The 12,951-nt window shown below is 36.6% G+C and overlaps 1 protein-coding gene across 2 annotated transcripts; it reads left to right on the top strand.

Moving 5' to 3' along the window:
* Window positions 1-497: 497 nt before the first annotated feature.
* LOC105924171 (glycerol-3-phosphate acyltransferase 4) lies at window positions 498-12,741 on the top strand. 2 transcript variants are annotated; one of them, XM_036130267.1, is made up of 13 exons: window positions 498-798; window positions 4,171-4,343; window positions 6,974-7,043; window positions 7,271-7,442; window positions 7,518-7,592; window positions 7,743-7,832; window positions 8,508-8,601; window positions 8,700-8,815; window positions 9,161-9,216; window positions 9,946-10,031; window positions 10,111-10,239; window positions 11,711-11,790; window positions 12,075-12,741. In XM_036130267.1, the coding sequence occupies exons 2-13, from the start codon at window positions 4,176-4,178 to the stop codon at window positions 12,223-12,225; spliced, it is 1,287 nt and encodes a 428-aa protein (XP_035986160.1). In that variant the 5' UTR covers window positions 498-798; window positions 4,171-4,175; the 3' UTR covers window positions 12,226-12,741. The 2 variants fall into 2 exon arrangements, with proteins under 2 accessions (XP_035986160.1, XP_035986159.1); XM_036130266.1 differs by having other exon boundaries at window positions 7,145-7,442; window positions 12,075-12,740.
* The last annotated feature ends 210 nt before the right edge of the window (window positions 12,742-12,951 follow it).

Raw genomic sequence — 12,951 nt, forward strand, 5'->3', positions numbered from 1 at the left:
TATTTTCAGTTATTGTTTGTGAATTAAAGTGCAGGCAAGATTTTAACTAATCATGACAGGGACCAAGAAGGAAATGACTAATAAACAATACTAAAGAGGTGAAAAACTGAACAAACTGTACAATCCACATCAATCTAAAAATAGCAAAAACCTGGGGATAATAACATGTGACAGAAATTATATTTCAAGATTATATCGAAAAAAATCTAAATTGCTGTACAGGCATGGTTTGGCCATCTTTAAAAAGAAAGTGTCCTGTGATAAAACAGAAACGATTTGACAGGCTTAAAAAAAAGGGAAAAATAAAGCCATAAACAGTGTGGCAATAATGTTTTTCTGTTTATAGAATAAATCATTCAGCTTTATTCTCAACACTGCTACTTTGATCTTGACATTTTAGCATTTAAAAAAAAAACATCCAAATTCCTTCAAAATTATTCTAGAAAGCAAAACATTTAATCACTGCTGTCACGTTTCTTTTGATCAATTAAATTTAAAAAACAAAAATGAAACAAACTTCCTAAATTTTCTTGGTGCTAACAAACAGCTCTGCCACAGTGCATAGGTAATCCACCATAATCAGATTTAAGGTTTATTCCCAGGCCACAGCGCAGTGACTGCAGCTCAGGTCGGCCACTTGTTACCAAATGTTTACACGGTGACTTGTAGCTGATTGTCGGAAAAGCAAACAGCACAGCGTCGCAGATTCCCCCTGCGTCAGAAGACACTGTTCTTGTAGATGGAGCACCACGTGATCACCTGCCATCCTCTCAGGTACAACATCATACCCGAAGCACGGTAAGAGACAGCTGTGTAGGTCACTTTGTTTTTCTTTAACGCCTAGTTGTTAACCTGTGGGTCAAAATTAAGGCTAAAGAGATTTATTAATAACAGACGTGATCAGATCAGTGATGTGATTAGAGTTGCATGGGTTGGAGCCAATCAAACTGAGATTAATGAAGGTATGGTGCTGTTTCTCTATATTTAACGATTATTAAACTATAAAACCAAGCATAGTTACCCTGGCCAGAAAGAAACAATATTTTATAACAGGTACTATTAATGAATTTGTTCATATTAATGCTCTTCTTTCTTTTTCTGGTAAAACATTGTTTAAAGCTGACTTTTTCAGCATGGAGTGCTGAGTGTCTTTATATAATTTGACATTTAGAAAGACATAAAATAACTATTAAGGCTGCTGAACTGAACATCTGAATAAAACAGAGAGGAGAAAAATTCACCCTACAGATCTGAGGAGGCTTTATGGACATGTTAATGATTATGTTTTATCTATGGCACTTTTATTATGTTTCATATAAAACAAATTATAAAGTGTCATTATGACAACAATGTTTAGAAAAGTACCAAATTCAGAAAAAAAGCTCACGGCCAGGTTCAGTGCCAGGAGGGAATGGACTGATTTGACTATTATTTGGTGCACATGTTCAGTGTCTTGTAAAAGTATTCACACACCTTTAGATCTATATTTTATAATTCCATGAATTTTCCACAACCTATTTATACTGTTTGTAGTTCATCTTTTATTGTGCATTTTTAATTGTTCGCTTTTTTGTGAGTGTCTTTTTCCTAACCCACGTTTCTTCTTTGATTTTTTTTTTTTTTATGTTTCATTTATTTCTCTTGACCAAATCCCACAGTGCAGTGCACCCTTCTCAGACAAAAAACAAAACAGGACAGACCAACACAGCTTTTAAATGTTTTTATGAATGGAAATCTGAAAAGTGTGGCATGCATGTCTACTTAATTGTAGCTGTGGCTAAATGTAGCTCTTCTGTGATGGCCTCAGGGGTTTGTTATATTTATGAAAAAAAGATCTATGGGATGTGAATACTTTCGAAAGGCACTGTATGCCAATATTGAGTATGTCAAGGACTTGATTTGTACATACTGGTATATCTGTAAATGGGCACCAAGGAATCAAAGCAGTTTGGGGGAAGCATTACAGGCGGTTGCAGGAGTCAAGTTAAGTCAAATTTATTTGTATAGCACATTTCAGCAGGATGGTTCAAAGTGCTTTACATCATGAAAGCATAAATCAGCATAAACACATTAAAAGAGTCACTGGTTGTGAGAGCAGTAACAAACATTAAATTGTATTAAGTGAAACCATCAATACTCATTGAATATGTTGGTCAATGTTTCTGTTTTATTATGGACCAAAGCAACTCTAAACAGGTGGGTTTTCAGTCTTGGTTTAAAGGAACCCAGTGTTTCGGCTGATTTGCAGTTTTCTTGAAGTTTGTTCCAGATTTGTGGAGCACAGAAGCTGAATCCTGCTTCTCCATGTTTGGTTCTGGTTCTGGGTATGCAGAGTAGACCAGAACTAGAAGATCTGAGTGGTTTTGAGGGTTGATACAGCAACAACAGGTCTTTAATGTATTTTTGTGCTAAACCATTTATTTATTTATAAACTAACAGAAGTATTTTAAAGTCTATTCTTTGAGCTACAAGGATCCATTGTAAGGACATTAGAACTGGGGTGATGTGCTCTACCTTCCTGGTTTTAGTGAGAACACATTCTGGATCAACTGCAGCTGTCTGAATGATTCTTTGGGTAGACCTGTGAAGACACTGTTGCATTAATCAATGCGACTAAAGATAAATGCGTGGATGAGTTTCTCAGGAGCGTCAGTCAATAAGTCCAAATAGCCCCTCTTGATGAGTTTGAGTCTCAATGTCATGCTGGGTGGTTGTATCATGCAACTGACCACAAATATGGAGCAAACCCATGATATCACCCTGCAGGTTCACATTGTGTGAGTGCCCATATCTATTCACTGTTGTCAGTGGTGCCCTGGGCAAGCTGCTTGGCTTCATGCTCAACTCTTGTCAGTGAGAATATTTAAATTGGTTCTGGGTTAAGAGTCCTTTTCCCGGTTTGAATAATGCAAAAATCACCATTCAGTTACTCTTGCAAATGGTAATGGTTTGCTAAAGACCACATTAAAATGTACAAAAATAATGAGATGTAGTTTAAGGATTCATATCTTCCTCAGTGAAGCCGCTTTCATCCTGTTGGACACCTCCAACCTCCAGCCCCTTACATCTGCGTCAGACCAGGAACATCACACATCTGTTGCAGGTGTAGAAATGTCATAACAGCCATTGCAATTGGATAAAATACTTTAAATGTAGAATCAGAGGTTTTTTTTTTCCGGAAGTTTCCCCAAGTCCCTTTTTGAATATCTGCGCAGGCGCAAGACCATCTTACCTGCTTTTCCACTCCTCAGGGGGATCGTGTAAAAAAAATCTTGCAAATCCACTCTGGCCTCATTTCTTTCTACTCTGGCCTTTCTCTTCTTCTCATAAACATGAACGTGGTTTGCTTCTTGTGACTCTCAGACATGTTCAAAGTACACAGTGAAAGCAGCGGAGCAACAATGAACAACTAACACCGAAGCTAACCACTAAGCTCACCGCTAAACTAACCGGATACTTAAACACTAGAAGTGCACATACACAGCCAGCTAGCGGAAACTAACAAGGAACATCCACGCACACTGGCATTATGTGAGAGTGTCAGAGTGATTGGCATGTGGGACAACCAATAGATAAGGCGATACCCCCCGAAACCTGAGAGGCATAGGGGGGTGAAAGCAGGACCAAAACTCTTACAAATCCCTGCCCTTCGGACCAAAGGGCAGTGATTCATTAGAGTTTTTACTGGTCTGCAGCTCCCACAAAGATAAATTTTTAACCTCCATTTTCTGAATACATAATGCATTGACTACTTTCTGGATGGATTTTAGCCATTTTAACAAAAATGTGTTTCTGAACAGGATTACCAACTATAGCTTTAATATATGAAGCACTATGTTTGCACATTTTGCTTCATTCATCATGCTATCTTCAATAATGTTATGCTGCTGTTTATCTTAATTTCTTATTAAGCTGGCTTGAGAGACCTTCACCTTTAACAGATAATTGAATCAGATAATTGAATTGATAACTAATCTAGAAGCAATGACTTGACATCATAAAGTCTGGTGTTGTGTTTTTTTATCTGTGATAATTTTCTTCTTTTTAACTAGATCTACATGGTAAATGTGTGACTCAGCGACGTCCACAGCCGTCATGGTTTTAAACAAAGCAGAAAAGTTTTGGTAAAGCTGAGGGATTTTATCTTAACTCTCTTCTCCTTCCTCCCAGAACATATGGCTTGGTTCATGTTGGCTTTTGATGACCTGCTGTCTAAATATCTTGGCCTACCAGTCGATGTGTGGTCAACTCTTGTATTTGGCTTCCTAATAGTGCCAGCTGTACTTGGAGTCTCTTTTGGCATCCACAAATATTACATGATGGCGCTTCTCAGTGTATTTGAGGTAAGATTGACGCACCTGTGGTGTAACAATATTGGAGTTAATGTCAATGTTATTGTTGCATATATCATAATTTATTTTACCAATTATTCCTCTTCAATTATGCTCAGGCTTGTAGCCCATGTGAATTCTTTTCATATGAATGTATAGAGGCAAGAAATATGTTTTATTTTTTACATAAAAACAAAGAAACTTAGAAAAAAAGAAGCCAATAATGCAGCAGAAAATGTACCAAGTGATAACATTACATTTTGAACACTGACAGCATCAATGCATAGCACAAAGGCCATGAGATAATAACAAAGTCTGCAACACCAGCTTGGTGTTCATAAAGGCAAGATTGATATTGCAATTTGTCAGAAAGGGAGAAAGTCACGTAAAATGTTGTCTAGGGGAAATAGCTTCTAGGTCTAACAAACCAGCACTCCACCTAAGGATTTAAAAGTAGCCTACTCTGTGGAGAGCCCAAGTTGTTTACTATTCATCACAGTTTTGAATAGCAGTTTGTAAATCTGTTTAAAAAAACAACTAACACTCTGGCAAAATTCAGGTAGGCCTATACCTAATTTCTGCTTCAGTTCTGGAAGCAGGTGAAAGTCCCACTGTTTTTTTCACATAACCTGTCCGTATCTTTACTCATGAGCTTTTAACAGTCCTTTGAGGACATGATCTATCACACCATTTAGACTTAGCAAGTTCAGTTTTCTTACAACAATACGTTTTGGCATAAAATAAATCCCTTTGTGCTTATGCTACACATGTAGTTGGTTCAGTGAAGGAGAAAAAAAGAGCTGTTAAACATACAGAGAAACATTTTGAGAAATATATCTATTTGAATAAAAAAGCAAAAAGTTTGGAGTAACAGAGCGTGCATAAAAAACTGGGTAAAATGCATTTTGAAAGTTAAAAACTTTATGCTCAACAAATCTATCCACAGCCTTCTTAGTACTCTCTGGCGGCACTAGAGCCATCTTTAATAGTTGCATAATAAAGTTTTTTTTTATCTAAATTATGAGATTTAGTTGTTCATTTGTTCAACTGCAATGATGCCATTTTTTTTAAAGTAATTGCCTGCAATTTGAAATATCACCTTACTACATTTGAAACAACAAATCTCAATATATAATTTTAGATATATTTCATGTTTCTCAGCGAGGATTTAGTCTTTGGAACACCCTCCCAAGTGAAAGAAAAGCTTAAAGCCTCAGGATCACCATCTGAGTTGGTCTGATATCGGAGCGGTCTTAGATTCCTAGTGGTTGATCCACTTTCATAGCAGTTTCTTTAATGAGCTTAGTCCCTGTCGTATATCTGCATATATGGAAGCTAAATACAATCTGACCTGGTCTCTTTCACTTAGAGTAAAAGTGAACAAATTCATAGCAAAATTTTATTCTTGGACGATTGGAGGAGTCCTCTCTACCAGCTGCTTTGGAGATTTCCAGTCATTTTAGGGAGCTATTGCAGTTTAGTTTCCCCAGTCCTTGGAGTGAGATTGAATCAAACGAGCAGAAAATATAACAGGACAGATGATATCCGAGCTCTGTTTAAGAAAACTGAAACACAGAAAACAAAACAAAACAAAGAGTATTCTTGAATATTTGATCATGTTGCAGTGTTTACTCTTCATTTGTTCTTAAAAATGTTAACTATACAAAAATACACACACAGGCTCATCTATACACATACACCTCCACTATAATTTGGTGAAATATCCCTTAGTGCATTCCACTTTTTGTAGCCAGCAACAAGGCCCAAGGACAAGACAAATATTTTCTGGCTAAAGGTTTAATGATAAGATTTAAGCTGTTTGGATTCAATGACAGGAAGTATGCCTGGTGGAGTCATGATAATATTGAAGAATACTGTACTTTAAAGCATCATACCATGTATCTGTTTTGCAAGTGCTAGTATAGTACACTGGCAAAATGTAGGCAGAATAATAAAGATGGGGTTCAGCTCCAAATTCATCTGTCACCTCAAATCAGCTAATGAAAGAACGTTTCGACATATTGCTACATATTACTCTTTATATTCAAACAAGAAAACAAGAAATAACGCTGCAAATAATTTCCACCCATTTAACAATGATCCCCAACAGACTTTCAACCATCCACAACATAAAATGTAAGACACAACTGTCAGAAACCTACAAAATATTGCACAACATTAGCATGTGGCTAACTGCCATTTCAACAGAGATTCATGGCCAAAGAAAATACAGTTGAAGAAAGCAGGGCTTGATTCTTGCCCAAATGTTTTTTGACCTGAAATTCTCAGGTAGTCACATTATTTGAAATGAGAAATATTCCTGCTGGCAGCTTAACTCCACATGGCTTCATAAATGTTATATCTGACCCTCCTCCCTCAAGTTTATGACCTAGCTGGGCAGTGAGAGTGTGAAGCTAAAATTGGCCCACAATAGTGTTCCTCATCTGTAAAGCACATGCTCTCCAAACCTTATGTGGAACATAGTTGTACTCTAGAGGGAACTTGTTGTCTTATTTCATTTCATATTATCGCCTTCTGCTGTATATGTTCTACTTAAATCTTGAACTGTGATTCCATTCTGGTGACCTGGAGAGGTTCTTGCTACGTTTTAGATAACAGTCTGTTTAATTGTCTTTATTTAGTGGGCAACCTTACAAATGGAGCAAAAGGCAAAAGAGAAGAATCATCATCTCTACAAACACTATACCAGTGGTAAAATATTGACATTTCAGTGTTTTAGCAGTACTGGTTACAAATAAATCACTTTATGTTGTTTTAACTATGAAGCATAACAAACATCTTTCTACCTAAAGGCATCATAGACAAAAATCCAGATGCAACTTTGCAGCGAAAGATCCAGGATCTTCGGCACAGTGCTGATCGTCTGAGTTTGGAGCCACGGTTTGACCTCGCTGATGTCTTCTTCTTCTGTCGAAAAGCCTTGGAAAGCATCATCGACGATGACGTGACCAAGCGCTTCTCGGCACAGGAGCTGGAGAGCTGGAACTTGCTGACTAGGAGCAACCACAACTTCCGCTACATAAGTGTGAAACTTTTAGCCCTGTGGGTTGTGGGAGTTTTAATCCGCTATGGTGTACTACTTCCTTTCAGGTCAGAACAGCACATAAGTGGGTAAAGCTTTTTAGGTATGTCTTAAATAATCAGTTTGTTCTTTTTTTTTCGTAGAGTAACTGTGGCAGTCGCAGGAATTTTTCTGTTTATTGTTTTAAGCACCATGGTGGGATTCCTACCTAGCACAAAGTGAGTTCAATCAGTTCTACTTATGCTTCAAACATGCATAGAGTTGATGTTAACGTTGGTTAATAACAAAGCTGCCCCCCTAACAAGGTTAACCATGTGTCTGGATGCAACTAAACTGATCTTTGTGGCATCATTCCTGTATGACCCTAGATTAAGAACCTACCTCAGCGACAAGGTGCATCTGATGGGTTATCGCCTGTGTGTTAGATCGCTGACTGGAATCATCACCTATCATAACAGGTATGGGATAATTAGTGCTAACAATAAATATACTTTAGCGATAAACGTTTCTAGTAAGAAGTTCATCTAACAACGGCCTCTGTGTTAATTTATTCTGGCCTTTAACTGGCTTTTCCTACCTGTTCATTTTCCAGTGGAGAATCATCACACAACATACAACTTTAACAATTTCCGAAAACAAGAATTTTAAATTATTTCGAATTTAATATGATCTACACAGGGTAGTGCGTTTACATACATTTTAATATATACATACCCCATCACTTGCAATTTAGTTAAAACATTTAAAATATAAAGCTTCTGAATACTAAGAGACTGTGAAACTATGAATTTGAAGAACGTTTCAAACTCTCTGTCTCATCATACTGGTATTTAGCAAATGGAAATAATTTTGTTAATCCTAACTGACCTACAACAAGAAAGGTTTTGTCTTTTATTTTAAACAGACAGTAAAAATAGAGGTTAGCTATATTTTTTTTTAATAAAATGTAATATCTTGGTTCAGCTATAGAAATAGATAAAGCTTGGTTTTGATATTCCTGTTTGAGATAATATGAGGTAATATCACTGGAAAATGCTAGTTCTTGCATCATGGTGTACTTGATCTCTTGTCAAATTTTTACTTTCAGAGACGTCCAGATCATTTCTGTGTGTGTGTGTCTTGTTTATCTGCAGGGAAAACAAACCAAAGAATGATGGCATATGTGTGGCCAATCACACCACACCAATAGATGGCATCATCCTGGCTAATGACTGCTGTTACTCTTTGGTATGAAATGTGTAGTTTATAATTTTAGGGAGTTTGTTTTACATGGGAAGACTATTCATGAATGCATGAGGGGAATTAAGAGAGAAATCCTCTCTCAGGTTGGCCAGTTACACGGAGGCTTGCTGGGAATGATCCAGAGAGCCATGGTGAAGTCCTCTCCTCACATATGGTTTGAGCGAGCTGAAGTCAAAGACCGACACCTAGTGGCCAAAAGGTAACAATGCAGTGTCCGTGTTAGAAAGTGTCTCTCGAGTTCCGCAGAAACTGATTCGACAAAAAATAAAAAAAAAAAAAAAAATACATTAATATGTTTTTAATTTAATTTAATTTAATTTTTCAAAAACATTTTTAGACTTTAGACTCATTAGACTTTCTGATTTGTTACTTTCACCGATGAAGAATGTTTTAATGACACATGCAATAAGCTGGCAACTTAATATTTCCTAGGATCACAAAATAGAAATAGGAAATATACAAACATGCTTTGACAAGAACTAATTCGTTTGTATAATGAATGATACTAAAATACTTTAAAATCTTCTTAATTCTGTCATTTCAGGCTTAGGGATCATGTTGCAGATGAGAACAAACATCCTGTCCTAATCTTCCCTGAAGGTGTGAATGGAAATCCTGTTACTTAACTAGATACATAACCAGAGATCGTGTGGGCTATTAAAGGAATTTAAACATTCTCCCCTCAAACCATATGTCATTTTCAAAATAAAGTAATTCAGAAAAAAATGTATGACGTCTTCTAGCAAGATGATGTAACATGTCACAAAGCTCAGATCATCTCCAACAGTGTTTTTTTTTTTAACACAACACTAAGTTCACCGTACTCCCATGGCCTCCACAGTCACCAGATCTCAATCCAAAGGAGCATTTTTAGGATGCAGGGGACCAGGAGCTTGGTGTCATGCATGCAGCAGACAAATCTGCAGCAGCATGCTATCATGTCAATCTGGCCAAAAAATATCTGAGCAACAGTTGTGACACCTTGTTGAATCACCGCCGCTATGAACTGAGGTAGATCTGAAGGCAAGAGGCTCAACCTGGTACTATCAAGTCGTACCTAATAAAGGAGCCAATGAGTGTAGATTATGTAGATAATCTTTGTTGTCTCTGCGCAAAATATCCACGACAAAGCAAGCACTTTTAAAGGGAGCTCTGTCATGTGTTCTAATGTCTTAAAACAATGATAGAATGGATTTTTTAAGTCTATTTCAGGCAAGCAGTGAAATGTGTTTCAAATACGGACAAAAAAATTAAACTACAATATTTAACTTTTCAATTTTCAAAGTAACTTGGTATTTTTGTTAATTCCTCCTGTTACTTCATTTACAGGTACTTGTGTCAACAACACATCGGTGATGATGTTCAGGAAGGGGAGCTTTGAAATTGGCTGCACCATCTATCCTGCTGCCATTAAGGTATACATGGTTGTTTGCGTATTCTGCTGCACCGGTGTTGTTCATAGTTTAGCGTGCGAGAGCATGTTTCGTCTTTCAGTATGATCCTCGCTTTGGAGACGCTTTTTGGAACAGCAGCAAATTTGGTTTGGTGAGATACCTTCTGAGGATGATGAGCAGCTGGGCCATCGTCTGCAGCGTTTGGTACCTGCCACCAATGAAGAGGAAGGTGAAGCCCTTACAATGTCACAAATATATATTTTTTAATGATGAAATTAATATTCAAAAAATATGAAAAAAGACATGAATGGGCATTAAAAATGAAATATCTCTTCCCCTTGCTATTTTTCAGAAGTTTACCAGGAATAGTGTAGGCCAAGGACCCAATATATTGTGAAACTGTCCACACATAAAGACAGCGATAGGCTGAGATGCATACCCTTTTATCTACCCTATTTTATTTAGTATAGGGCTGCTTGTATTAATTATTTTATTCAAAACCAATACTTTAAATTATGTACCCATTTTATTTAAACTTCCATTATAAAAAATTATGAGATCTAGAGGCTCCCATCAGTCACCCTGGTAAATATATATATATATATATATATATATATATATATATATATATATATATATATATATATATATATATGATAGCACAAATACACCAAAATAAATAAAGAAGCGATAAGACACAGAAAAATAAATAGATTACATTTTTTTAATCTAGTGGTCTCAGTTTTGGACCAGAAAAAGGAACAATAGAACACAAAATACTCAAATAGGAAAAAAAGGTGGCAGAAAATATTAATCTTTGTGGCATATTCTTGAACCTTTATCAACCTTTTTCAAATCTAATTGGTCTAAAATGTGTCAACGTGGTCTGCAGGAAGTATAAATTGAGCACATATACCAAATGTGTTTCTTAAACGTTTAATAAAAAAATGTTTTTATCAAAATAAACATAATAAATAAAAACAAATATGTTTACAAGGAGAGGCAATAAGGTTGGTCTTGAGAAATACGTTATTTATCTATTTTTTACCCAAACCTTATTTTGTCTTGAGAATTATGGAATGTGTCTCTTACATTATGGTTACATAAGGTGGAATCAGTCCAGGGAAAGTAAAACATTTGATTAACAAATTCCAGAAACCTAAGAAAAAAATTAACGAAATCAACACAACAATAAAAGCAGTAATTTCAAACACATTAGTAGCTATCATAGTTCAGCAGTTTAGAGACATGGTCACCAGCATAAAGCTCCAGCATAAATTGCTTTACTTGCACAGAGTTAACTCTTGACGTGTTGCAGCTCAGACAGTGTAAACAACACAATGTATATTCAACCTGAATGGATTAAAATGTAGCAGAGATGCAATTGTTGAAGAACAACATGGTAAGCATGTAAAACTAGGATGAGGTTTTTATTTCCTCTTTGTCCTGGTGACACACAATGGAGGTGGAACTGTGATTTTATGTGCCTGTCTCAATGTGTAACATTACCAATTATGGCTAGGTATAATTTAAGTATGCACTGTTACATTAAGAAAAATAAATCTCCCAACAATAAGACAGTAAGACAAATCCTCGCTTATTAACAATGGGTGAGATTATTTGATTCTGTTATATGTTTCAGACTTAGGAGAGGAGGCTTGTAAAGTGTATTGATGTCGCTTTAAAAATTTAATTTGTAGGAAGGCGAGGATCCTGTGCAGTTCGCCAATCGCGTAAAGGCTGCTATAGCTGCTCAGGGAGGGCTAGTGGACCTCATATGGTGAGTCGCTGTTTTATTTAAATGTCATTTAGTCTATTTATCACTTTCATTTCATATTTTTAAGGAGTTAAAAAGATAAGGGAGAGGTAATAATAGTGCAGAACATAGCTCACATAATACATTATTGAGAATTTTATCTTTGACTCTTTACTATTAAACCCTGAAGCTGAGTCAAACGCACAATCTCCAATTGCTCCCTACAGGGTCCATGGACTACATTACTACATATAAGTCATTGATTCTATGTGTAACAGCATATTTTTTATTCATATGCACTCCCCCAGGGATGCCGGACTGAAACGAGCCAAAGTGAAAGATGCTTTTAAAGAAGAACAGCAGCAGCTTTACAGCAAAATGCTTCTGGGTGACCAGGAGGACCAGAACCATGGCAAACACGCAGAAGCTAAATGTCCGGGAGAGGACAAAGGCAACTGAGTTTAAGCGAAAGGATAATAAAAGACCAGTGTGTCCGTCATCATCATGGGCTCTTATGTCAAGTTCACTAACACAACACATGTTGGCAAAATGCATTTACAAAGAGTGAAGTGTGCTTCTGTTTAGTTTTTACATATGAAAAAAAAAGGTTTATTTGCATTGTGCAGGTGGAGGGCTGTTAACTTTAAAGTTCAAACTACAGCAGAATATTGCAGGGATGTTTCGCTCTCAAATCTCTCCGCTGATTTATTATGGAACCATGTTCTGTGAATTTCATTAAAGAGGCCGACACTCTAAAATTACCACAGTTTTCTGAATTTTCCTGAACCCCAGATTTGCAGATGCATGCGCTGCAGCCTTTACATAACAGTCTACAGTGTTGCCGGGATTTGTACGTCAGTTTACTAATTGGCTCAAGGCTCTGTTTGTCTGCAGCTTTAATTTGTGCTGCACTTTGCCTGCTACGGCAAGCCATGTGAAACATATTGTTGATGTGACAGTTGTTTGGTTTATTATTTAACTGTAATTATTGGTTTATCAATTTTAAATAAAATGTGTTTTTTTTTTCTCTTGTTTGCCTCACGCTAACAGCAGGAGTCACTATTTACACAAAAACAGACTCACTATATATGTATTAAAGCCATTTTATACACGTAATGATTTTGGGCTTCAGGAGGCCCACTGAATGTGAGAGAGGATGGCAATTATGAGATCTGTGAAACTGCT

This window comes from Fundulus heteroclitus, unplaced genomic scaffold (genome assembly GCF_011125445.2).
Source record: "Fundulus heteroclitus isolate FHET01 unplaced genomic scaffold, MU-UCD_Fhet_4.1 scaffold_319, whole genome shotgun sequence".
NCBI classification, from domain to species: Eukaryota; Metazoa; Chordata; class Actinopteri; order Cyprinodontiformes; family Fundulidae; genus Fundulus; species Fundulus heteroclitus.

Coding starts and splice junctions, on each gene's coding strand:
- LOC105924171 (XM_036130266.1), top strand. CDS start 4,176: ATGGCTTGGTTCATGTTGGCTTTTGATGACCTGCTGTCTAAATATCTT. Junction 7,833..8,507: donor ATCATCACCTATCATAACAG/GTATGGGATAAT, acceptor GTTTATCTGCAG/GGAAAACAAACCAAAGAATG. Junction 10,032..10,110: donor TCTATCCTGCTGCCATTAAG/GTATACATGGTT, acceptor TTCGTCTTTCAG/TATGATCCTCGCTTTGGAGA.